This window comes from Ranitomeya imitator, chromosome 3, assembly GCF_032444005.1.
Source record: "Ranitomeya imitator isolate aRanImi1 chromosome 3, aRanImi1.pri, whole genome shotgun sequence".
In the NCBI taxonomy this organism is placed as follows: Eukaryota; Metazoa; Chordata; class Amphibia; order Anura; family Dendrobatidae; genus Ranitomeya; species Ranitomeya imitator.
In genome coordinates this window covers 800236813-800264671 of record NC_091284.1, presented here as the reverse complement: position 1 = coordinate 800264671, position 27859 = coordinate 800236813, and the positions used below count along the sequence as shown (strand labels likewise).

The 27859-nt window shown below is 44.2% G+C and overlaps 1 protein-coding gene across 1 annotated transcript in view; it reads left to right on the top strand.

Moving 5' to 3' along the window:
* Window positions 1–27859, top strand: part of DEUP1 (deuterosome assembly protein 1) — a 65329-nt gene that overhangs the window by 24657 nt on the left and 12813 nt on the right. Inside the window, exons 6-10 of the mRNA XM_069759230.1 lie at window positions 3730–3843; window positions 9082–9336; window positions 10536–10645; window positions 12611–12704; window positions 20182–20364. Of these exons, the coding sequence (XP_069615331.1) occupies window positions 3730–3843; window positions 9082–9336; window positions 10536–10645; window positions 12611–12704; window positions 20182–20364 (756 nt within the window). The remainder of the gene's footprint in view (window positions 1–3729; window positions 3844–9081; window positions 9337–10535; window positions 10646–12610; window positions 12705–20181; window positions 20365–27859) is intronic.

Sequence of the window (27859 nt, the reverse complement as noted above, 5' to 3'; positions counted from 1 at the left end):
ACCCACACAGTGAAGGAAAGCCTGTGAGCCCTGCTTTTGCCCCATCCCCCACAGTGAAGGAAAGCCTTTGTGTCCTGATTTTGCCCCATCCCCCAGAGTGAAGGAAAGCCTGTGAGTCCTGCTTTTGCCCCATCCCCCAGAGTGAAGGAAAGCCTGTGAGTCCTGCTTTTGCCCCACCCACACAGTGAAGGAAAGCCTGTGAGCCCTGCTTTTGCCCCATCCCCCACAGTGAAGGAAAGCCTGTGAGTCCTGCTTTTGCCCCATCCCCCAGAGTGAAGGAAAGCCTGTGAGTCCTGCTTTTGCCCCATCCCCAGAGTGAAGGAAAGCCTGTGAGTCCTGCTTTTGCCCCATCCCCACAGTGAAGGAAAGCCAGTGAGTCCTGCTTTTTTTCCTCATCCACACAGTGATACACCTTATGTAGCCTGACTGATTTTCAAATTTGCTTTTTTTTTTTAAGAATAAATGCGCTGAAGCAGTAAGAATGGCTTGCAAAAGTCTACACACCTTTCACTTGTGACTCACTGTATATAAACATCTCACATTGGAGGTCCTGGGAGCGCAGACTTAGCTGCATTTTCCTCTGCCCCTTCTTATAAGACTCTCATCCGGAGGTCAGACATAATCTTACCGAGTCACGTCTTCCATCACACAGCGTCAGACTAATGGCGACTTGTCCGCAGAGGCTCATCGGTCACCGCCACCTTTTCGGTTCCATGTCTCTGGCCGAGGTCTATGAGGCTGTAGCATCCGCGCGACTGTGCCGTAATGAAGAAGTATCTTGTGGCGACCAGCTGGATGCCGCGCCGTGGAAAGCCATAAATCGTGCTGCGCTCCGGGAGCCTCTTTACGGCCAGTTTACTGTTTATTGGCGCTAATAGCTTTGATTCATTGAGTAAATAGTGATGATTTTTTTTTTTTTAAGGACGGCAATTTACAGAGAGTTCAGTGCTGACTAAATCAGAAAGTAATTACTGGCAGGGGGACACATAAATCATCTCCATTCTGTGTGGACGCAGCGGCGCTTCCAGATTATTTGCCCTAATGATAACTTGGCTTTTACAATAAAAATAGCAGCATTTATTTATTTATTATTTTTTTTTCTATTAGATTTATTTTTTTTATTAGATTTATTTTTTCTTTTGGTTGTTAAAGAGAAGATCCAGCTTCAGAATCAGTGTCAAATGGGAAATGAAGCAACTTTGCAAATAGTCTTTCAAGTCTTTTTTAGAACTCTGATATTGATGATCTCGCCTTACAATAGGCCCTCCGTATCAGATTGGTGGTGGTCTGACTCTTGGCGCCCTTACCGATCGGCTGATCTAAGGGGTCTCTGCGCCGTTCACTGTGTAGTGGCCATCAGCGGTACTGCAAGCTTTCTCCCATTCATTTGTATAGCAGGGCCCTTGCAGTACCGCTCGCGGCCACTACCATGTATGGCGCTGTACCACTTACCGTATACCGCAGACCCTTCAATCAAATGATCTTGGAGGTTCCGAGAGTCGAAACCCCACAGATCTGATACCGGATGATCAATCGGTGTTAAAATTGCTGAAAATCACTTTAATAAATCCCTTCCAGCACTAGGACGTATTAGAAAATCACAGGTCAGATATATGGAGAGGTCTCAAGAGATATAGATAATGTAAAAAACATATTTAGTGTCGCCACATCTGGAATAGTCAGATCTATCACAACATACAACTATTTTATCCCGTATGATAAATACAATTAAGAAAAAAAAAACATTAAACACTAGAGTTGTGTTTTTAGCCTTGGCACCTCCACCCAAAAAAACCAACAACCCTGCAATAAAGGCATCAAAATGTCATATGAACCCCAAAATAGAACCAATAAAAGCCATAAAAAAACCAATGCAGGTCCATTGTAGGAAAAATAAGAGCTCCGGGTCTTGAAAAAAATGTCAACATAGACCAATTTTTTTTAATTATTATTTTACAGAGTTCAGAATTTTTTTGCCACCATTAAAATATTAAAAAAAACTTTTGAAATTTTTTTTGTAGAAAAGTAGTAAAACATAAAAAAAAAAAAAACCCTACATAATTTTGGTATCAGTGATATCGTATTCACCTGTAGAATGAAGTTAATGTAATATAATCTGTTCTTGACATGACGATGAAAAAAGTAAATGGTGAAATGGTACGTGAAGGATAAAATCTGTGTAGTTATGAGCTAATGAAGACAGCAGCCTGGAAATAATCAGAGCTCACATCCAGCCTATATTACTGAGAGGGACACTCCTACAAGAGAAAAATCTGAAGCTTGGAACAGGCAGCAAACTGCATATCACGGGGTTTGAGAAAGAATGAAGATTATAGAGTGAACTAGATTGTGGCCTGATTCTAACGCATCGGGTATTCTAGAATATGCATGTCGGAGACGCAGGATGTCTACGTCCTTTATGACATCATCATTGCTGTGCCCGTCGCTGATTGGTCGAGGCCGCCATCAGAGACGCGGGATTTCCAGGACAGACAGACAGACAGATGGAAAAACCCTTAGACAATTATATATATAGACTAGATTGTGGCCCGATTCTAACGCATCGGGTATTCTAGAATATGCATGTCCCCGTAGTATATGGACAATGATGATTCCAGAATTCGCGGCAGACTGTGCCCGTCGCTGATTGGTCGAGGCAACCTTTATGACATCATCGTCGCCATGGCAACCATTATGACATCTACGACGATACTGTGCCCATCGCTGATTGGTCGAGTCGAATTCGCGGCAGACTGTGCCCGTCGCTGATTGGTCGAGGCAACCTTTATGACATCATCGTCGCCATGCTGTGCCCGTCGCTGATTGGTCGAGGCCTGGCGGCCTCGACCAATCAGACACGCGGGATTTCCAGGACAGACAGACGGAAAAACCCTTAGACAATTATATATATAGATAGATGAGACAGCAGCCTGGATATAATCAGAGCTCACATCCAGCCTGTATTACTGAAAGGGGCACTCCTACAAGAGAAAAATCTGAAACTTGGAACAGGCTGTAAACTGCATATCAGGGGGTCTGAGAAAGAATGAATGAGAAGGCAGCCTAGATATGCTAAGAGCTCACATCCAGCCTATATTACTGAGAGGGACACTCCTATAGGAGAAAAATATGAAACTTCGAACAGGCTGCAAACTGCATATCAGGGGGTCTGAGAAAGAATGAATGAGACAGCAGCCTAGATATACTAAGCGCTCACGTCCAGCCTATATTATTGAGAGGGGCACTCCTATAGGAGAAAAATCTGAAACTTCTAACAGGCTGCAAACTGCATATCAGGGGGTCTGAGAAAGAATGAAGATTATAGAGTGAATGAGACAGCAGCCTGGATATACTCAGAGCTCACATCCAGCCTATATTACTGAAAGGGGCACTCCTACAAGAGAAAAATCTGAAACTGGCTGCAATGCCTTCACATGTAACACAGACTTGTTTTAGGCCCGCCCAGTGAAAAACTAATGTCCTTTCTTAGTGATTCTTCACAATTTTTAAGCTATCCAGTTGCAAGACGTGAATGGAAAAAATACTCGTTGACTGTGAAATATATTTGGTGGGCATTATACCTTGATTGTTTTGTTTTTTGGTAGTTTGCAGTGCTAGCTGTGTGGCCTGACAGCTGAGCATCATGTACTGCCACAGTTGTTGGCCTTTAGCTGGAGGCAGATGGAGGCGGTGAACTCCTTTTAACTTGCGAGATTTGTGTCTTTTCAGGAATATAAAGAGCGAGCCGAGCAATGGGAGAATCAGAGGCGGCTGTATCAGGAAAACATCCAGGAATTACATGAGCAGAGGAAGAATCTGATAGAAAAATGTGAATATCTCCAGGTAACCTCAGTAAAATACTCCGCTTATACACATCTATATCTTTATTTTTAGGGAGGGGGTAAAGAAGCTTGACTTAAATATTTTAGTTATTTTTTTCATATTTAAATTTTTTTTCAATCAATTTGCTTAGTCACATTAGGGGGCTTGAACCTTTGATCATCTGATCGCTGATTTGATCGCATTATATGGCAATCTCCTATGAAGCGCAGCCACAGGCTGGTGTTCACAGGAGGACACATATGGCTGCCATTGGGGGGGCCTTCATCAGGCCCCCAGCTGCTATGTCGAAACTTTTCGTGCACTGGCGATCTCCCAATTTAAATATTGCTGATGCTGAGATTCACAGCATCATTGATCTAGTTAATCCGCAGCGATCAGAGCTCACTCCGATCGCTGCTGTTACTGGCAGATGTTGGGTGTTTTCCATTTCCTGAGACCTCTCTCCGCACCCGCCACGGCCTCATGACCTATATTTACCATAATCTGCCAAGGTCACTCACGGAATAAGGGTAATATTTTTTTTTTTTTTTGCATAGCATGTGACCAGCCAAAAAAATTTAAATGTAAGAAAAAAAAATCAGCATCAAAATTGCATTTGTTGTTTTTTTTTTTTTTTGGTTTTGTTTTTTTTTCCATTTCTTCCCTCAAACAGTAAAAAAAAAAAAAAAAGTTAAGAAATAATTGATTTATACCCCAAAATGTTGCCACCGACAGGACAGCAAAAACAAGCTACATCGCCGAAAAAAATAAAGATATTATGTCTCGTAGGCTGTTCCACCGCTGGTTGAGAGACCTGTCAGTCACCTGGAGCAGCGCTGGGAGGAGCCGGCCAGGCACAGAGCTGGACTAGTCTGCTTTTTGGCTATGGTCCCTAGCCGGATCTCTCCAGCGCTGCTTCCTGGCCGTATTCTGCTTTATTGTAGATTCTCATAAATGCTTCCCTAATGCAGCAGATCTAATTCCTGGCACGGAGAAAGCGCTGTGTCAGCCATACATTTTGTCGTAGACTCCCTACCAGGGAGAAACCATTGACTCTAACTATGTAATGGGTCATGCACCATCCGCCTGCCATGCATTCACTGCACGCTGCGCTCTGTCGGCACAGGAAATATAATGGTGTGCAGGGAGGGGTTAAACAATGCATTTGCCTTTTTGAAGATAATTTCACCTTCTAAATACATTGCATTACTTATATTGTAGTGATTTATTATACTCGAGCTGTTTTATCTTGAAAGTAATAATTCCGCTGGTTGTCGTTGGAAACCATTCAAGAAGCTTGTGAAATACATTCTTAGTGGGGGTGAGAGGGGGACATTTCTTTTTATTTCTCACCATCATATTAAAGCACCAGTGAGACTGCAGATAATGCTGTGTAGTGGATGCTTTCCTGAAACGGAAAGTACTTGCAAGCAGCATAATACAAAGAATAGCAGGTTTACCCAGAATCCTTTGCAGTAGGCGGAGCTATGCAAATCATCTCTTTCCACCCCAGTCTAATCCACAGCGCTTGGAACTGCCAAGCGTGCAATGCTGCGGATTAGTTTCTAAATTTACACAGCCAACCAATTCCTACCTGTGGACACGTGTTTCGGGCTTTAGGACCTCATCAGCACAGGGCTGGAATTGGTTGGCTGGATGGAGTGAGGCTCAGTGAGATAATGCTGTGAGATTTCTGCTCGGAAGCTTCAAGCATTTTCAATGTCATTTAAAAGGAAGGAATGGAGACAGTACTATCTGAGCCTATATCATTTAGAGAGAGACAGTACTATCTGAACCTATATCATTTAGAGAGAGACAGTGCTATCTGAGCCTATATCATTTAGAGGGAGACAGTACTATCTGAGCCTATATCATTTAGAGGGAGACAGTACTATCTGAGCCTATATCATTTAGAGGGAGACAGTACTATCTGAGCCTATATCATTTAGAGGGAGACCGTACTATCTGAGCCTATATCATTTAGAGGGAGACCGTACTATCTGAGCCTATATCATTTAGAGGGAGACCGTACTACCTGAGCCTGTATCATTTAGAGGGAGACAGTACTATCTGAGCCTGTATCATTTACAGAGAGACAGTACTATCTGAGCCTATATCATTTAGAGGGAGACAGTACTATCTGAGCCTATATCATTTAGAGGGAGACAGTACTATCTGAGCCTATATCATTTAGAGGGAGACAGTACTATCTGAGCCTATATCCTTTTAGAGGGAGACAGTACTATCTGAGCCTGTATCCTTTTAGAGGGAGACAGTATTATCTGAACCTGTATCCTTTTAGAGGGAGACAGTACTATCTGAACCTGTATCCTTTTAGAGGGAGACAGTATTATCTGAGCCTGTATCCTTTTAGAGGGAGACAGTATTATCTTAGCCTGTATCCTTTTAGAGGAAGAAAGAACTACCTGAATCTGTATCCTTTTATAGGGAGACCGTACTATCTGAGCCTGTATCCTTTTAGAGAGAGACAGTACTATCTGAGCCTATATCATTTAGAGGGAGACAGTACTATCTGAGCCTATATCATTTAGAGGGAGACAGTACTATCTGAGCCTATATCATTTAGAGGGAGACAGTACTATCTGAGCCTATATCATTTAGAGGGAGACAGTACTATCTGAGCCTATATCCTTTTAGAGGGAGACAGTACTATCTGAGCCTGTATCCTTTTAGAGGGAGACAGTACTATCTGAACCTGTATCCTATTAGAGGGAGACAGTATTATCTGAGCCTGTATCCTTTTAGAGGGAGACAGTATTATCTTAGCCTGTATCCTTTTAGAGGAAGAAAGAACTACCTGAATCTGTATCCTTTTATAGGGAGACCGTACTATCTGAGCCTGTATCCTTTTAGAGAGAGACAGTACTATCTGAGCCTGTATCCTTTTAGAGGGAGACAGTACTATCTGAGCCTATATCCTTTTAGAGGGAGACAGTACTACCTGAATCTGTATCCTTTTAGAGGGAGACCGTACTATCTGAGCCTGTATTTTTTTAGAGGGAGACCGTACTATCTGAGCCTGAATCCTTTTAGAGGGAGACAGTACTATCTGAGCCTGTATCCTTTTAGAGGGAGACAGTACTATCTGAGCCTGTATCCTTTTAGAGGGAGACAGTACTACCTGAATCTGTATCCTTTTAGAGGGAGACCATATTATCTGAGCCTGTATCATTTACAGGGAGGCAGTACTATCTGAGCCTGTATCATATAGAGGGAGGTAGTGCTATCTGAGCCTGTATCATTTACAGGGAGGCAGTACTATCTGAGCCTGTATCATATAGAGGGAGGTAGTACTATCTGAGCCTGTATCATTTACAGGGAGGCAGTACTGTGTGTTCCTAGGTCATATACATGAACAGACAGGGAAGCAGTATTATCGATGTTGGCATCATTCACAGAGAAATACAGTGGAATGTAGAAGTTTGGGCACCCCTGGTCAAAATTACTGTCATTGTCAACAGTTAAGCAAGTTGAAGATGTAATGATCTCTATACGGTCTAAAGTTAGACACATTGCCTTTGTGTTTTAGGCATAAAATAATTATTTATTATCATTTTTCCCATTTAAAAAATTACAATAACGAAAATGGCCAGATGTAAAAGTTTGGACACCTTTGGAGATTTGTGTGCTCAGAGAACTTTAACCAAGGTTTCAGACCTTAATTATCCTGTTAGGGTTAGGTCTTGTTCACTATCATCGTTAGGAAAGCCCAGGTGATGCAGGGCTATTTGTGTCTACATCATTTATAGGGTGGCAGTACTATGTGTACCTAGGATAATTATAGGATGAGACAGGGAGGCAGTACTATCTGTGCCTTGGTTAATACTGTAATAGTTCTGCCTTTTTACTCCTCTATTATTCACCAAGGTGCTGATAGGCAGAAATAAGGATGCAAATACTATCTGCACCTTGGTCAATCATGGGGAGAGATAGGGAAACAGTACTATCTGTGCCTAGGTCAATTATAGAAAGAGACCAGGATGCAGTACTATGTGTCTTGGTCAGTTATAGGGAGGCAGCGCTGTCATCCTTGACTAAATGGTGGCAGCGGTGGGATCTGTGTGGCCATCCCGGGCTGTGAATTTGTCAAGGATGACAAGCCCTATTTGGCTAGGTTAATTATAGGCACACAGAAGGAATTTGCACTGTGTTCTTGGGTCAATTTTAGGAAGAGACAGGGAGACGGTACTATCTGAGCCGATTTCAGTTATGGGGAGAGACGGAGGCAGTACTATCTGTTTCTAGGTCAGTTATAGGAAGAGACCCAGAGGCAGTCAATAATAGGGAGAGACATGAAGGCAGTACTGTATTTCTGCGTCAATTGTAGGGAGAGACAGGGAGGCACTACTATAGGTGTCTCGGACAATTAGAGTGAGACAGGAAGGCAGTACTATATATCTGGATCGATTATAGGAAGAGACAGGGAGGCAGTACTATAGGTGTCTTGGTCAATTATAGGGAGAGACAGGAAGGCAGTACTATAGGTGTCTCGGACAATTAGAGTGAGACAGGAAGACAGTACTATATATCTGGGTCGATTATAGGAAGAGACAGGGAGGCAGTACTATAGGTGTCTTGGTCAATTATAGGGAGAGACAGGGAGGCAGTACTACAGGTGTCTCGGACAATTAGAGTGAGACAGGAAGGCAGTACTATATATCTGGGTCAGTTATAGGAAGAGACAAGGAGGCAGTACTATAGGTGTCTTCGTCAATTATAGTGAGACAGGGAGGCAGTACTATCTGTGTCTCGGTCAATTATAGGGAGAGACAGGGAAGCAGTACTATCTGTGCATTCCTCATATACAGGGAGGCAGTACTGTGTGTACATATCGTTTATTTGGTGAGATGGGGCAGGCACAAGGAGACTGTAATAAGGAGTGGGAGCTTTTCCGCCACTGTGTTAATTAGGCATTGACACCTTTTCATTCTTTGTGGCGTTTTCTTCCTTTTATACCGGCTTTCCTGATTGTTCCGCTTGGACGGCGGCCAGTATGAAGTGAGATTTGTGGACCTAGCGGTAACATTTCCGTGTGTCTGTAATGGCTGTATGGGAGACGTAGGCTTTACAGCTCTTCCATGGACGCTTCCCTTTCAGTAATTATTGCAGCCTGGTGAGCGGAGACGAGCATGTTTTTGCTGGTTTATCTAATTGGTGCTCAGGGTCTCGTTATTTCTTGCCCGTAATGAAGGATACAATGTGTAATTGTAATATATGATGTGTGTTCTCATTCCCTAGAAGCAGTCGCTCAGCCACCCGGAGCAGCGCTCATGCAGGACGCGGCTGCAGGACGAGGCAATTACCAATAGCCAAAGCGACATCAGAAGATTGAGGTGCCAGCTTGACGCTTCCCAGGAGACAATCCGGAGCGGCAGGGTCATCATCGAAAACCTCAAGACTACTGTAAAGGAAATCTCATTAAGTAGGAACTCGCTGAAAGCTGAGAATCTGCAACTCTTACAGGAGCTGAGGGATTGTCAGAAGCGATGCCAGGTAATGACATGATGGAAGGCAGCACATGTCCACCAGCAATGGTTCTGTTCCATCCAATCATAAGGACTCTTCATTGGCACAAGCACATGATCCCGCCCCTGCTTCCTGGAGTAGAAGGACAAAGACCCGCCCCCCTTTTCCTGGAGCATAAGGACAAGGATCCTCCCCCACTTTCTGGAGCTGAGAGATAAGGACCCTCCCCCACTTCCTGGAGCAGAGAGACAAGGACCCTCCCCTGCTTCCTGGAGCGGAGAGACAAGGACCCTCCCCTGCTTCCTGGAGCAGAGGGACAAGGACCCTCCCCCGCTTCCTGGAACATAAGGACAAGGATCCTCCCCCACTTCCTGGAGCGGAGAGACAAGGACCCTCCCCCGTTTCCTGGAGAAGAGGAACAAGGATCCTCCCCCCCGCTTCCTGGAGCTGAGGGACAAGGACCCTCCCCCGCTTCCTGGAGCGGAGGGACAAGGACCCTCCCCCGTTTCCTGGAGCATAAGGACAAGGACCCTCCCCTACTTCCTGGAGCGGAGGGACAAGGACCTTCCCCCGCTTCCTGGAGCGGAGGGACAAGGACCCGCCCCCTCTTCCCATAATCCATTTCAGTGTCCCTGTTACAATAGATTGATTACACTTTACAACAGGCAGTAAGTTAGATAGAAGAGACACCACTTAGTAGTGATTTTTTTTTTCTGGGGGGTAAGACGACAATTTATAAATAGTGATTTGCAGATTGGTTATTTATCATATGATCTATCAAATAAGTTCAAAGTGCAGGATTTTATATGGCATGTTCATGCTGTCTGGCTCTTATGGAAAGGTGGGAAGAAAGGGGTGTGGAGGGCCAGGCTTAGGATACGCTAGTGAAGATCTCCATAAATCCACATTGAGAGGATTTGTAATCTCAGCATGGATCCTGCCTGGAATTAAGTCTGTGGCCCATTACCGTGTATATGTGATTCTGTGCAGACGGCATTGACCCTATGTCAGAACGATCCTAGACGGATTTATCAATGTAAAGCCTGTGGCGTGCTGAGATTTGTGCTTCTCCTACAGATGCATAGTAATAGGCTCTCATCGGCTCCAGCTTTTCTAGTTTTCTCTTGAATAAAGCCCATGATTGATCAGTTGTCTCCAGTATGATGGTGTAACAACCTCCCAAATTAGATAGAAAATCAATATCCTCTTTATCACTTGACCCCTAGAGGACGGAGAGCAAACTGCGGGCACGTCAGGACCTCTGCAGGGCGGCCGAGCTGGATCAGAGGCAGCTGCACTCATTAATTTCGGAGAAGGATGAAGAGAATAAGCTCAGGTATGATCACTGACATCGACTATTTTTGGGACCCCCACAGAGAAAGGTCAGGGGATAGGGAACTAGTCTCAGATTGCTAAAAGGAGTTAAAGAGAATCGATCAGTACAATGTTACTACTAATACTTGAGGACACAAAAACGCACAGAGAGGTCAAAAATACTCTGTTGTAAAAAAAGTCACAGTAAATAAGCAAGTGCTAGTCAAAAAATGAAAAAAAAATACAGGGTATTTAGTTAATACGTTTTTTTGCAAAACAATGTATATTAAGCTGCCCCACCAATCGTCAAGGTATACCCATAATAGAGCAGTCCTATCTAATGTATATAATCCCTATCTGATGTATTTAAAAACCTGATCATCTGTATAGTAATACTTGAGGCATAGCTGTATAGGTCGTGGAACAATAACAAATAAAATGATACCTGTCTTATATTAATCCGATGTGTCAGCGTAGAGAAATCGAGCTTTGAAGCCACATGCAAATTAGCCAGGAAGTGCATTTGGGGCGTGTCGGTATACGCAGAAGACATGAACACTCCCACCAATGCACTTCCAGGCTAATTTGCATGTGGCTTTAAATCTCAATTTCTCAGCAATAGCACATCAGATTACTACAAGAAAGGTATAATATTTCATCCTTGTTCTGTGATGTATACATCTATATACCAGATTGATCTGTAAACGTTGTCCTGATAGGTTTTCCCTTAAGGGTCATGGAGGCAATGACAGGATTATCCTTTTTCTTTCTCTGTTAAGTGTACTAACCATGGACAAGCCACGTCTATTCTAGGTCATAGAGTGTAGTCTCAAACACACTGTGTCACAAAGAAAAATTAAAAATCGATAAGACCTCTCCAGCAAAGAGGACATATCACCCTCACATTGAACATATGGGAAAGTGAGAAAAAAATAATTCCAACAGGGGATGAGGGAAGAGACCTAACATCCCCATCTCAATTGAAGTAGCAGCCCCCTTCAGTGGTCAGGTAATTAAAGCAGGGAGATTTGCTGGGGAAAGAGACAACCAGTGTGAGTGTCGTTTACGCAGAGGAGGAGAACTGCCTTTCTAGGAATAAGCTTCTCATCAAAGAATTTTTCATAGATACTCCGGTGTCCTGTGTTGAATATTGGGGTTTGCATCCATCCGATATTTATGGGAGATATATGCTCACATCATTGTAAGGCCATTCTAACCCCTCCAACTTAAAAACGGGCCGATAGAGGATGCTATCCAGGTCATGTTTGATCTGTATGTAAAAGTAAAGAAATACAATGACGACATTGTCTACCTCCTGGAAACTCCAGGGGTCAAGATATCCTGTAAGTTGGGGATCTCATAAAATTCTAACAGACCAAGCACACCCCACAACCAGCCACCATATGAGCTCACCAAGGAGAGGTGTGTATCTTGATCTAATAAAAAGCTGAATTTGGGACATTGGTCATTCTAGAAGACATAATTGGCTGTGAAAGCGTTGTATTTGCCCAATCAAAGTGCTTCCCTCTGCTAAGCTCTGAGCTATTTCCATGACATCAGGTTTAGTAATTATTTTTTCTTTATTCCTTTTTATTTTATGTAATTTTATATATCGGATTGTTTTGTTCCCCTTTGATAACATCTTTGTATAGTTTTTATAAATGTTGCTTACTTGTCTGATTTAAATATTTAACCTTTAATAGCTCTGTTCCTCTTGCTCTGTAAACCGCACCCCTGAAGCCAGCAGAGTTCCAGGACAAACTGGTGCCAACCAATGGATCTGTGTGATCTGTCAGGTGTCATCTGTGACAAAGTGGTAACACTGGTGGGATCTGTGACCACCCCGGCTGTTATCTTTGACACACTGCTCCCTACTCTGGTGTACATATACCCTAATGCGTAGGCTGAAGTGTGAATAAATTAAGCGTCTTCTTTTGTATGTTTATTACATTTTGTTGGATATCCTTTTTTTTTTTTTTTTTTCTAGCTCTCAAGAATCACACGTGTTCATGAAGGAGCAGGCGTCAACCCGAGAGAAGCTTCAAAAGAGATTAAAACTGTCTCCCTGCAAAAAAGATCAGGTAACGTAACCGCAGAAGGTTGATATTTGCACAGTACCAGAAACTCTAGACTGTGACGGTTCCGGATAATAATGCTTTAATGAGGTGATGTTTATTCTTAAAATTAATTCAAACTGTTTAAAAATTACTTTATTTTACCTTTTTAACCCCTTAACGACCGCTGATACGCCTTTTAACAGCTGCAATTAAGGGTACTTATGCCTCAGGGTCGCTTTTTAATGGCACTGAGAATTAAGTGTATAGTGCCCCCCAGCGTCGGAATTTTTCCGGGGTCTCGGCTACTGGGGGTAGCTGAGACCCCAGAGAACATGATTCGGGTCAGTGTTTACCGACCAGTGTTGTGATCGCCATTATTAACGGAATAACGGCGACCGCAAAAAAAACCAAACATTTAATTTCTCTCTCCTCTGATGTGATCGCAAATCAGACGAGAGATAAATGGGTTCCCCAGATCCCCTCCGGTGTCCCTGCATCCCGCCATGAAGTCCCCTTGCTGCTAGCGTCTTCTTCCGGGAAGAAAACGGCGGGCACATGCACAGTGCGCCCGCCGAGATCTGCCAGCTGGCACCCGGCAACAGTAGGACTTTTTTTCTGTTGGTTCATTTTGATCACTGTGATTGGGTCTATCAAAATATAAAAAATAGTAAATCAAACCCCCCTTTACCATCCCCTTTGTTAGGTAAAAATAATAAAATAAATATTTATTTCCATTAGGGTTGGGGCTAAAGATAGGGTTAGGGCTAAAGTTAGGGTTGGGATTACAGTTAGGTTAGGTTTGTGGTTAGGGTTGTGGTTAGGGTTGGGATTAGGGTTAGGAGTGTGTTGGGGTTAGGGTTGGGATTAGGGTTAGGGGTGTGTTGGGGTTAGGGTTGTGGTTAGGGTTGGGATTAGGGTTAGGGGTGTGTTGGGGCTAGGGTTGGAGTTAGAATTGGGGGGTTTCTATTGTTTACGTACATCAGGGGGTCTCCAAACGCAACTTTCCGCCACCATTGATTCTAGCTACCTCTTGAAGCTCATCAAGAGAATGCCAAGAGTGTGCAAAGCAGTCATCAAAGCAAAAGGTGGCTACTTTGAAGAACCTAGAATATAAGACATAATTTCAGTTGTTTCACACTTTTTTGTTAAGTATATAATTACACATGTGTTGATTCATAGTTTCGATGCCTTCAGTGTGAATGTACAATTTTCATAGTCATGAAAATACAGAAAAATCTATAAATGAGAAGGTGTCCAAAAACTTTTGACCTGTACTGTACATTACAATGGAGACTGCTGTATATACAACTGACACATGTAGCTACTGTGAAGCGCAGGAAAAATGGTGGCCCCGATGCAATTAGTTGTCACAAACAAAAAAAACCCATATTTTGAATCAGATCATTTTTATTAGGTTTTTCAAAGGTATACAACAATACAAAACCCACATAAAGAGAGCACACAATCACCTTCTCTCCAACCAACACCCACCCCAGCTTCTGCAAACACAACAATTCTAAGTAATAAAAATGTTTCCCAGTATGTGTGACATGCAGAAATAGTGTTAACTGCTGTTGCTTCAAAAGCATCCAGCAAACTAAAAACAGTCTAGAAAAAAATGGGTATCACTGGGTGGTTGTAATTATTAAAAAAAAAATATGTAAGTGATATATTCCCTTTAATTCAGTTTTCGTTGGAAAGTCTGCACATATATCATTCTCCATGGGCCAAAATAGCCAAATATTGCAAGCGGCTATAACCTGGATCTCATCTGTGCCCCCCCTGACCTGGGTTGTGCTGTTTGTGTATTTTCCTGTGACTACCGATTTGTACCGGTAGACACATAAGTGTCTATTATCTCGTTGGATTCACCATGAGCTTATTTTTTAACAAGCCCCTAAGTGATTGCTATCTAGTGACAGATGGACGTGCAGATTGTGCTGCCCTCAGTCATGTAACATCGACTTCTCCCCATCTGAGTAGGCATCCGTGTAATGTGTTTATCGCTACACAACGCCTGTGTGGTTACTGGTGCGTAGCCGCGGTCTGTGCACGAACAGCCGACATCTGTGCCGAATAATGGACATATGTGCAGTCTGTGGGCAGTTGGGAAATGTCTGAAGACCGGCACATAGTTGTGGTCATGGTGCATATAGAGCTTGAACCCTGTATAGTTTTGGGGCTACCTTTGGGTCCATAAAGATTAGAATAACATGCAGATCCTAGAGTTGTGCTACAAAAGGTAGTCTGTTATCACCAGAGCCTTATGTACCACCTAGTCCATGTTCACATCACCGGCGCCTCTTCTGATTTGAAGGCTATGTGTGCATCACGCTTCAACACAATGATGTCATGGGTCTTACTAATCTGAAGAGGCGCGGTGATTGCCAGAAGGTAGTAGAAGGTTCGGATGACTCTTATTCAAGCGGCCGTGGACTATCGAGATGGCCTCTGGACCAGCGTCCTGCAATTCTTTCTGCTCAAGTGTAGTAGACCCAAACATATTGGGTGCTCAAGTCTTAGGGAGAGGTCTTGGGTCAGGTTTGAGGCAGGATCTAAAAGTTTGTCGTTGATCCAAAACTTTTTGGGATGTTTCGTCATGATGTCCATGAATGGATTTATTGCTGACATTCGCACATGCTGTGAAGGTAAACCCACCCAAGTAAGTCGCCTGCACAGGACCATGCCACATGGACAATCCACCTACACGTTATAGGCCTGACAGAGTGGGATTTAAAAAAAATTATTTTATTGAAAGCTTAATAGGATTAACAAAGGCATTATTTCAAAGCGCTCTAAAGCACACAGCACAGTACATGACCTAAATCCCGTTACATTACATTAGTAAGCCCCTGCAGTTCTTCATTTCTCCTCTGGGGTTGCTGCAGGGATATTCAGCACCTGAGCTGCCCGCATATTGCAGATCTTTATGGGAGCGCTACACTATATGATCACCTGTTTTTCAAGGGATTGTCCAAAGCAGATCATCTTAAGGCTATATTCACTTCTTTTTTTTTTAACGGATCCACTTCAAAAATCACCACCAAATCAACAAAACACAAGACTCACCCGACTCATTTCAATATTAATCTGCTTTCATGTTCATACTTTCAAACTTCTGAACTTTTTTTTCTCTTAAGTTTTTGAAAATGCCTGGTAGAAAAACAGAAGGCGCATGTCACATATTGGAGGCAGATTCCTCCTGCAAGCTTATCCAAATTACACACATTAAGTCAAAGGGCTGGTTTAGGGGAAGAATTGCTTCTGAAAAGATTGTTCAAAACTGTTTCACGTAAAAAGGAAATCGTCCTCAAAAATTCTCCAAAGGCTCGTTTTTCAAGGGGAAATTGCATGCGTTTTTTTTCCCTATATTTAACATTGAAAACGCATGCGTTTTTGTTTTTACGCGTTTGGTTGCGTTTTACAACGCATGCGTTTTTTTACTGCATGCGTTCATTTTCAGAAATGCAACTTGTAGTATTTTTGAGAGGCGTTTTTTTGGACCAAAAAAAACGCATGCGTTTTCATGCGTTTTTTTTTGGGTCAAAAAATACATTGGAGTCAATGGGGACGCATGCGGTTTTTTTGTGCATGCGTTTTTTTTGCGTTAAAAACGCATGCGTTTTTATATTAAAAAAACAGAAAACACACTGATATGCCACCCCCCAACATAAAGGTGATAAAGGGATCCTAACCCTAACCCTACCCCTAACCCTACCCCTAACCCTAAGGGATCCTAACCCTACCCCTAACCCTACCCCTAACCCTAAGGGATCCTAACCCTACACCTAACCCTAAGGGATCCTAACCATAACCCTAACCCTACCCCTAACCCTAAGGGATCCTAACCATAACCCTACCCCTAACCCAAACCCTAACCCTAATCCCTTTAGGGTTAGGGGTAGGGTTAGGGTTAGGATCCCTTAGGGTTAGAGGTAGGGGTAGGGTTAGGATCCCTTTAGGGTTAGGGTTAGCGGTAGGGTTAGGGTTAGGATCCCTACCCCTAACCCTACCCCTAACCCTAACCCTAACTATTTCTGTTTATAGTGGGTTTTTTACTTTATATTGATGATTGGCAGCTGTCACACATTTCTCAGCATGCGTTTAAAAAACGCAAACGCATGAAAAAACGCATGTAAACACGTCAAAACGCCGCGTTTTTTTCACCACATGCAAAAACGCATGCGTCAAAAAAACGCAGCGTTTGCACGCGTTTACATGCGTTTTTTCACCATGCGTTTTTTTGCGTTTTTTACCGCAAAAACGCACCCAAAAAAACGCAAATGTGAAACCAGCCTAAGCCATGATTGGTATCTATAAGATTCGCATATAAGAAGGAGACCCGATTCATCAATCTGTTTTTGTCAGAATTCCAAAGTATCACTGAAATATATAATTTTAAGTCCCGGCCAGTCAAGAACTTTTTGAAAAGTTGGCAGAACTTATCTGGTAAGAAGCACGGCTGACCTATTCATCACCATTTACGCTACATACGTGGAATGAATTGGGACCGAAATGTTCTTCAGTCCCTGCCTGGTGAACGTTCTTACAGTGGTGGACACCTCATTGAATTTGGCGCATCTTAGTCCTCAACGCGTAGTACAAGACATCAGTCTCGGTGAATCGGGTCCATCATGGTGGTTTCTGAGAACTGGAGCTATGGAAACACACATTTTTGTTTTCCATTGGTCATCCTATTTCGAGTCCCTGTAGTCTGCCTCCCCAAGCACGAAATGGCTGATAGCAGTAGATTGCACGCTGTCTTCTTCTTGACGGCCCTCCCGAAAATCCACCGATAACTGCATCTAATCAACGACTGCCAAAGAGGTCGTATACGGCCAATTGAGTACATGGAAATATCCGCAGAGCGAAAACGCTCACCCTAGAGTGTAACGTGAGGGACCACATGTTCTCCGAACTGTCCAAATCTCTGTTTGTAACCCAAAATACTGTTATTATAATAATCTGCATTCTTCAAGGGTCCCGTCTTGAGGACTCATGCATCATATATTTGGATGTCCAGTGAATCAAGATTTACTCTGGGCAGAATGGTGCTCAATGCAATAAGTGTAGCAGCTCTGGATATACTGGGAGTTTCATCCGTGGCATGATTTAGAGGGGGCGAGGGTCTTCTATATGGTCGTAAATCATTAGGATGTTGATGTCATTGGCAGCATTAGCATTCCCCGCTGATACGTCTGCTTCCTTCTACTTGTCAAAGGTGCATTTTGTAATCAATCAAACTAAATCTTACATCCCCGCTGAAACAAACACGTTACTTAATAAGGCTGAAAATTGTCTCACCCCTGAAAAGTGTGAGCTGAATCTTTGAGTATGACTGCTTGGAGAAGTATGCACATTGTATCAAAGGATGTCCATAGTATTAATACTGGTTCCTTTAAGTATTAAAGAGGTTTTCGAGAACTTGGATATTGACTAGCTCTCCTCTACAATAGGTCATCAATATCAGATGGCTGGAGACCTGACAACAAGCACCTCCATCAATGAGCCGTTTGTATGTCCAGCACCTCCATCAATGAGCTGTTTGTAGGTCCAGCACCTCCATCGATCAGCTGTTTGTAGATCCAGCACCTCCATCGATCAGCTGTTTGTAAGTCCAGTACCTCCATCAATCAGCTGTTTGTAGGTCCAGCACTTCCATCGATCAGCTGTTTGTAGGTCCGGCACCTCCATCGATCAGCTGTTTGTAGGTCCAGCACCTCCATTGATCAGCTGTTTGTAGGTCCAGCACCTCCATCGATCAGCTGTTTGTAGGTCCAGCACTTCCATCGATCAGCTGTTTGTAGGTCCAGCACTTCCATCGATCAGGTGTTTGTAGGTCCAGCACCTCCATTGATCAGCTGTTTGTAGGTCCAGAACCTCCATTGATCAGCTGTTTGTAGGTCCAGCACCTCCATTGATCAGCTGTTTGTAGGTCCAGCACTTCCATCGATCAGCTGTTTGTAGGTCCAGTACCTCCATCGATCAGCTATTTGTAGGTCCAGCACCTCCATAGATCAGCTTTTTGTAGGTCCAGCACTTCCATTGATCAGCTGTTTGTAGGTCCAGCACCTCCATTGATCAGCTGTTTGTAGGTCCAGCACTTCCATTGATCAGCTGTTTGTAGGTCCAGCACCTCCATCGATCAGCTGTTTGTAGGTCCAGCACCTCCATTGATCAGCTGTTTGTAGGTCCAGCGCCTCCATTGATCAGCTGTTTGTAGGTCCTACATGCCCATAAGTAAACCGTGTAAGGACCTGGGACACCACCTCTGCATATTCTGTATATTGCCTAATCATTTTCGCATACTGCAGCCACTTCAATGGGAGCTGTGCTGAAGAGCCCAAAAAAGTCCCCTTCACAGTGTATGAAGAGGCAATGTCCCATTTCTGTAATTTATTTCTGGCTGCGTGGAATGTATAAACAGCTGATCGGTCAGGGAGCTGGGTGTGGGGTAGACCTGAATGACCTTTTCTTATAATAGGGCATCTATTTCTAAGTTGTGGACAAGCCCTTCAACTAGTGAACCCTAGCAGTACTTCTTGAGACTTTTCAAAGTCTATTTATGCAGGAAGCAGCTTATTTCTTCATCCTGTCAGAGGGTCCACTTTCTTGTCTGCATCTGATTCCAGCGATTCACTTACTAGGTTTCAATAAAATCAGTGTTTTATCAGCAGGAGATTATCATTGAATGACTAGTGTCTCGTGCCTCCTAGTCAACTGCTCTGTGTAACCATATCCCCACCACTGATTGGCAGTTGTGTGGGCGGGGATATACAGGGCTTTGCATTCTGAGCACTGCTAGATCTGCAGCACAGAAAACTGTGATTCAAAATTATAGCATGCAGACCAGCAAGTGACACATCACTGGAATCCGTGTCTCTGTCCCTACATCATGCTGCTCTCAGATTACATAGCAAATACCTCCTGACAGATTCCCTTTTTGACTCAAGTGGACAGGGACCCAAAAATCCACAAATAATGCAGAAAGTCACAAAAAGTTATATATTGGTAAAAAAGTGAGAGTAGTTTATCAGAAGAGGGTCTGGCCAACCACGGATTAATGAAGCCAGAAACAAAAACGAAAAATTTAGATGCAAGTTCGTCTGCCCCTGCTCGCTGCAGGCAGAGATGGTATACATATTATCACTGCAGGGAAGTGGAGCATATTTGCGCAAAAATTAAGCCACTTTTTTAAAAAAGTCGCTGTTAATGAATCCAAACTGCTGAAAAAAATAGATGAACACATAAAATAAATAAAAAAAACAAATAAGATGCAAATAAAAATAAAAAAAAAAGAAAAACACCAAAAAAATAGAAAAAAAAGAGTCCCTAGTGCAGTAATGAATTGGTCCCAGTGACTCGTACGATGCGACCACCAGTGAGAGACCTGTGGATGGAATCAACGTCAGCACTTTATGCTACTGTCCGGTCAGACAGGTTCATTTTTTGAGTTGTTGTGGGGTTTTTTATGACTTTTTGTATTTTATTTTTTTTAAAGGTTGAAAAAGATTTCTTCATAAAAGAGATCAGAGCCATCGGCCTTGAACGGCTGCAGGCGGACGTCTCAGACCTGACTGAACGCCTGCATCAGAAGGATGTTACCATAGCAACCATAAGCCGAAAAGTCTCCAGACTGGAGCAGGAGTTGGACATGAAAGAGCATGGGAATGTGCAGCGGCAGGTAGGAAGACTCATCCTGTCGACTTACGGTTGTCATTGTATTCGCGCTTTACCAGGAGGAATAGCAGAGTGCATAGAAAGCATTTAATTATACTGACATAAAGGTGAATATTCAACCAGTTGGCGACAGATATCTGGTGTAACACTGTTTGAAATGTTGCAAAAGTTCTGTGCAACTTGGGAGTTGCGCAAAAATGTAGCCAATTTTTGGCGCTTTTTTTTTTTTTTTACTGGAGTTTTTGCTGGAGGCTTCCTGCCCTCCTGAGACCAAGCCAGGTCAAAAGTGTCCAGACTTGGCTTTTATTTTATTCCCACAGCTCCTCTGAATATTGTTGTTTTTTTTTATGAATTTTTTTTGTTTAGTGCGTATTTTTATGGTCTAAGGACACGCCCCCGAGGATCCTTTGAGCAACGCCCCTTGTAACACCATGCAAATTAGCAATAAATTTGAAAAGCCCCTACCTCTGGAACCGTATGTCGGATTTTGAAAAAGTAAAAAATTGAATACTCGGGAAGGAGTGGAAATATTTATAGTTATTATTATTATACATTTTTATAGCGCCATTTATTCCATAGCGCTTTACATGCAAAAAGGGGGCAAATGTGGACAAATACATTAAACATGAGCAAAACAAAAAACAAGGCTCTAACAGGTACAGAAGGAGGGAGGACCCTGCCCACGAGGGCTCACAGTCTGCAGGGGGTGGGTGAGGATACACTAGGAGAGGGTAGAGCTGGTTGTGCGGCGGTTCAGTAGGTTGAGGATCACTGCAGGCTGTAGGCTTGTCGGAAGTGGTGAGTCTTCAGGTTCTTTTTGAAGGTTTCTATGGTAGGCGAGAGTCTGATGTGTTGGGGTAGAGAGTTTCAGAGTATGTGGGAAGCACGGGAGAAGTCTTGGATGCGGTTGTGGGAAGAAGAAATAAGATAAGAGTAGAGAAGGAGATCTGGAGAGGATCGGAGGTTGCGTGTAGGTAAGTACCGGGAGACCATGTCACAGATGTATGAAGGACACAGGTTGTGGATGGCTTTGTATATCATAGTAAGGATTTTGACCTGGACTCATTGGGCGATAGGAAGCCAGTGAAGGGCTTGGCACAGGGGAGAGGCTGGGGAATAGCGGGGAGACAAGTGGATTAGTCAGGCAGCAGAATGTAGGATGGATTGGAGTGGTGGCAGAGTGCTAGAGGGAAGGCCAGAGAGTAGGAGGTTGCAGTAGTCAAGGCGGGAGATGATAAGGCGTGCACTAGTGTTTTTGTGGTGTCGTGGTCAAGGAAAGCACGGATCCGGGAAATATTTAGAGACTGCAGGAGGAGGCAAGGGCTTGGATATGTGGCTTGACAGAGAGGGCAGAGTCGAGGATCACCCCGAGGCACCGGGCGTGTGGGACTGGGGAAAGTGAGGAGCCATTGACATTGATGGATAGGTCTGGTGGAGGGGTAGAGTGAGATGGGGGAAAGATGATGAATTCTGTTTTGTCCATGTTTAGTTTTAGAAAGCGAGCAGAAAAGAAGGCCGAGATAGCAGACAGACGGTGTGGGATTTTGATAAGTAAGGAGGTGAGGTCAGGTCCGGATAGGTAGATCTGCCTGTCATCGGCGTAGAGATGATACTGCATACCGTGGGATTCTATGAGCTGTCCCAGGCCGAAGGTGTAGATGGAGAAGACATACTGATAGGAAACCTAGATTGTGAGCCCCAACAGGGACAGTGATGATAATGTGTGCAACCTGTAAAGCGCTGCGGAATATGTTAGCGCTATATAAAAATAAAGATTATTATTATTATTATTAAGGGGTCCTAGAACAGAGCCTTGAGGAACACCGACAGACAAGGGGCGAAGTGAGGAGGTGGTGTGGGGGAGGGAGACACTGAATGTTCGTTCTGTTAGATATAACGAGATCCAGGATAGGGCCAAGTCTGTGATGCCAAAACATGAGAGGAACTGTAACAGAAGGGAGTGGTCCACAGTGTCAAAGGCAGAGGACAGAGTAATGTCGCTTGCTCCTGGCGGTTAGTAGGTCATTGGTGACTTTAGTTAGGGCAGTTTCAGTTGAGTGATGGGGTTGGAGGCCAGATTGTAACCAGTCAAAGAGGGAGCAGGAGGAGAGGTGGGAGGACCTTTCAAGATGGATATGTTCCAGTAGTTTTGAGGCATAAGGGAGAAGAGATATCGGGCGATAGCTAGACACAGAGGATGGGTCGAGGGAGGGCTTTTTGAGGATTGGTGTGATCTTGGCATGTTTGAAGGATGAGGGGAAGACATCTGTTGTGAGTGAGAGGTTGAAGAGGTGTGTTAGGGTTGGGATGAAGACCGTGGCAAGGTTAGGGATGAGGTGGGACCGGAGCGCGTCAAGCGTGCAAGTGGTAAGAGGTCATCTAGACAGGAGGGTGGAGAGCTGATCTTCTGTCATGGTGGAGAAGCTGGTTTTGGAGGAACAGGATTAAGCAGCTAAGAGGGGCATTGGGCACTGTGGGCCAAAGCTTTAAAGCTTTCTCTGATCGTATCGATCTTCTGTTTAAAGAAAGAGGCAAAGTCTTCAGCAGAAATGAGAGGGGAGGGAGGAGGTGCAGGGGGAAGGAGTAGAGAATTGAAAGTGTTGAAAAGCTGTTTAGGGTTATGAGACAGGGAGGATAAATAAAATAAAAGCAAGCACTACTCACTTATGACCCGGTGCCAGGTCCTCTTTAAGCTTTGGCCCTTTTAACACATTTGTCTTACGTTCTCAATCACTAGAGGGGGAAGATTCCTCCTGGATGCATATAAACAATTCTAGTTTTGCTCTTTAAGGGATTTTCCATTCCTTTTCTTAAATATTATCCAGAAGGAATGTTGCATTGTAAAAATGGGAAAGATCAACTGAATGGTGGGTGGTGCAAGGAGTCCAGCACCCACCAATTATTTTTTTTTTTTTACTCAAATAGATTTTTATTAAGTATAAAATCACAATAAACATTGTATGTCCCCATATGTCTACTGTCCCCTTATAAACAAACATTCCAACAGGAAAAACTTCCCAGAAAGTTCTTCCCTCATCCCTCCCCTACCCCAATTCCAGCCAAGGCGTCCACAGTTTATCATAGTGGATGCTTTCCTGAAACGGAAAGTACTTGCAAGCAGCATAATACAAAGAATAGCAGGTTTACCCAGAATCCTTTGCAGTAGGCGGAGCTATGCAAATCATCTCTTTCCACCCCTGTCTAATCCACAGCGCTTGGAACCGCCAAGCGTGCAATGCTGCGGATTAGTTTCTAAATTTACACAGCCAACCAATTCCTACCTGTGGACACGTGTTTCGGGCTTTAGTCCCTCATCAGCACAGGGCTGGAATTGGTTGGCTGTATGGAGTGGGGCTCGGTGTGCAAGCGATATATACATGCTAGCCACCTTAGGGAGAGACCCAAGTTGGGCTAAATGTAGCGGGACGAAAGAGACCGAAAAGCCCTCTACTCAAAGGAAATACATAGTGGATGCTTTCCTGAAACGGAAAGTACTTGCAAGCAGCATAATACAAAGAATAGCAGGTTTACCCAGAATCCTTTGCAGTAGGCGGAGCTATGCAAATCATCTCTTTCCACCCCTGTCTAATCCACAGCGCTTGGAACCGCCAAGCAAAGGATTCTGGGTAAACCTGCTATTCTTTGTATTATGCTGCTTGCAAGTACTTTCCGTTTCAGGAAAGCATCCACTATGTATTTCCTTTGAGTAGAGGGCTTTTCGGTCTCTTTCGTCCCGCTACATTTAGCCCAACTTGGGTCTCTCCCTAAGGTGGCTAGCATGTATGCACAGTTTATCATAAAACTCCACTTTCCCTCTTTTCTGGTAAACTCCATTTTCTAGAGTAATAAATGTTTCACATATTGAAGGTATTCTCTTCTCGAAGGTGGAAGGTGGATCCTCTTTTATCCAGTTTCTTGCTATGACCTTCGGAGCCATGTACAATAGTCTAGCAATTGCTATCTTCAAATTGTTATCTACTCTTATCTCATCTACATATCCCAACAAACACACCACCGCTTCCCTTGGGACCACACATCTTTAACCCTGCTGTTGTCTTCGGTCAAAAACGACCGACCTTGAACTTCAATATTCTTTAAAATATTCAAGATGCGGCTCTGAAACCCGTGGCCGACCGACCCATCCTCATTTAAGTCAATCAACCACAAGTTTCAGAACCGCATCTTGAACACCCCAAAAAATACCAAAGTTCAAAATCGGTCTCCCCAGACCGAAGACAACAGCAGGGTTAAGCCTCCTCTATTCCACTGATAATCACCAACCAGAAAGCAGCCAACCTTGGACAGGTCCAGAGCATGTGAAGCAGTCCAGCATTGTCGTTCCTACATCTAGGGCACTCCCGAGCAGACCGCAATCCGGCCTTATGCAAAACATCTGGAGATCTATACACTCTATGTAGGATATAAAGCTGAGACAGTCTATATGGTTCAATCAGTGACAGTTTTGGTATCCATTCTAACAGACATCCATGTATCTTCCTCTAAATGGCCCAATTCTCTTTCCTATTTAGTTACATAAGTACATAATTTGGAACAGACATTACGTGATGCCACATTTCTCCCTAAATAAGGGAAGAGCATGTGGCAAAGGGGGACTTCTGGATCACGTGCAAGTTGGATCTTTAGGAACACGCCAATCTTTAACAGTCTAACTACAACTCAAACGGGCTCCGTTGCAATACCAGACACTGCCCATGGAAAAGAGAGATACTGTTTTGGGATAAAAAATGAACTTTTATATCTTCTACTTTTTCTTGACAGTTTAAATTTTTTTTTTTTGTTTTCACTCCATTCCCCCTTTACTTATCGAATAGTCTTACACAAACTCTGCAGTCGTAGGTTTACATCTCTGTCCTGCTTCTCCGATCTCATTCTGAAGCCGTGAGCAAGAAGACAGCGCTGTCAATTACGGAGGGAAAACAGGGCTGTAATTGGGCTACATGCAGCCGCTGCGCCAACATAAACCTAACAATAGTGTATTGTGCTTTGTGCGTAGGAGGAAACCTTTGATGCCCGGAGAGTCACATCCCACATCCAGAGAAGCTTTGTTTCCCCACCACCACCCCTCGCCGTCCCTGCGCTTTCTCGCCTCCGATGTGATTCCGCATTCATCCGTCCGCAGCACTGCTGGAAAGCCTACAAAGTACCAGTTTTATCTGTAAGGCCATAAAAACCGACAGCCGTGATAAATGACCGAGTGTCACTTGTTCGGCTGAATGGAGACGTCTTCAGGACGCTCATTGGCAGGTGTCGCGATGGACACTTTCATCTCTGTGTGAAGCGTTTCCAAAAGTATTTTCTATTTTTTTGCGGATTATAAATTTTCACTGAAGAATGGACGGACAGTGCTGACTTGTCTTGAATACGTCTTATTACATCGAGGATCATCTACACAAGCGAGACTTGTTTGGCCCGCAGAGTTCGTTAGGAAGATGCTCGTGTTCTTACCCTTAAAGGGTCTATGAATGGTCGCCTATTCCCTTGGTAGGAGTCCTCTACCAATCTCTAGAACTGAGGAATTATGTCCTTTGTTCTCCGCTCGCCGGATGACCACAGCCAGGATGAGTTAAAAGAAGCAGCAGGTGACGCTCCATGTAAAGTCTCAGTCATTGGTGAAGATGAATGGAGTGGCCACTCCATTTCACTCCTCCTTGTCTTGGTCGTTCAACCAAAAGAGAATAAGGGACATAAGTCGCTGAGACCCAAACTCCTCTAAAATGGAAATTAAGGGACGTGAAAGCAAAAGTCTTTCCCACTGTAAAAAATATATATGGTATATATTTGGTAGAGTAGACTGACTCTCAGTGCGTAGGCGTAATCACAGAACTAAGACAGAGAGGGACCTATATTGCAATAAAAATAAAGTAATTTTGCCTCTTTTAGAGCCTCTTGCTGTTCTCAGCCTCTACAATAACATTTTTATGGTCTTATCATAGAGTATGATGACCCAAAAACATCCCCCTAGAGACAGTATGATTATCCCACTGTGCCCCCAACCCAGTGTAACGCCATGACTGCCGCCAACACAGTATGATACCCTTACAGTGCCCCCACGCAGTATGCTGTGCCCACAGTTTTTTCCCCAAACAGTATGTTGTCCCAACAGTTGTCCTCAATCTATTGTCCCCATAGCCCTTACCACACAGACTATGCTGTGTACCCTCAAACAGTATGTTGTCCCCACAGTCTTCCCCCATACAGTATATTGTTTCCACAGTCCTCTCCCCAGACAGTATGTTGTTCCCACAGTCCTCTTAACACACAGTATGTTGTACCCACAGTCGTCCTTTCCCCACACAGTATGTTGTCCCCATAGTTTCCCCACACATTGTTGTCCTCATAGTCCTCCTCCCATATGCCTTATGTTGTCCCCACCGTCCTCTCCCTTCACAGTAGGATGTCCCCACAGTCCTCTCTTTTCACAGTAGGTTGTCCCCACAGCCCTTTTCCCACAGAGTATGTTGTCCTCACAGTCCTCCTCGCATACACATTATGTTGTCCTCTCCCTGCACAGTAGGTTGTCTCCTCAGCCGTTTCCCACACAGTATGTTGTACCCACAGTCTCCCACTCCACACAGTATGTTGTACCCACAGTCTCCCACTCCACACAGTATGTTGTCCTCACAGCCCTCTCCCCACACAATATATTGTCTCCACAACCTTCTCCCAACACAGTATTTGTCCCCCATACATATTATGTTGTATCCACAGCTCTTTCCCCACACGGTATGTTGTCCCCACAAGGTATGTTGTCCCCACACGGTACGTTGTCCCCACACGGTACGTTGTCCCCACACGGTACGTTGTCCCCACACGGTACGTTGTCCCCACCCGGTACGTTGTCCCCACACGGTACGTTGTCCCCACACGGTACGTTGTCCCCACACGGTACGTTGTCCCCACACGGTACGTTGTCCCCACACGGTACGTTGTCCCCACAAGATGTGTTGTCCCCACACGGTGTGTTGTCCCCACACGGTGTGTTGTCCCCACATGGTGTGTTGTCCCCACACGGTGTGTTGTCCCCACACGGTGTGTTGTCCTCACACGGTGTGTTGTCCCCACAAGGTGTGTTGTCCCCACACGGTGTGTTGTCCCCACACGGTGTGTTGTCCCCACACGGTGTGTTGTCCCCACACGGTGTGTTGTCCTCACACGGTGTGTTGTCCCCACACGGTGTGTTGTCCCCACACATATTATGTTGCCCCCAAAGTCCTCCCCCACAAATTATGTTGTCCTTTGTCCCCCATCCCCACATACAGTATGTTGTCCCCACAGTCGTCCTTTCCCCACACAGTATGTTGTCCTCATGGTTTCCCCACACATTGTTGTCCTCATAGTCCTCCTCCCATATGCTTTATGTTGTCCCCACCGTCCTCTCCCTTCACAGTATGTTGTCCCCACAGTCCTCCCACCAACCACAGTATGCAGCACCCCAGTTTCCCATACATATCGTATGATGGCCACTGCACAGTGTCATG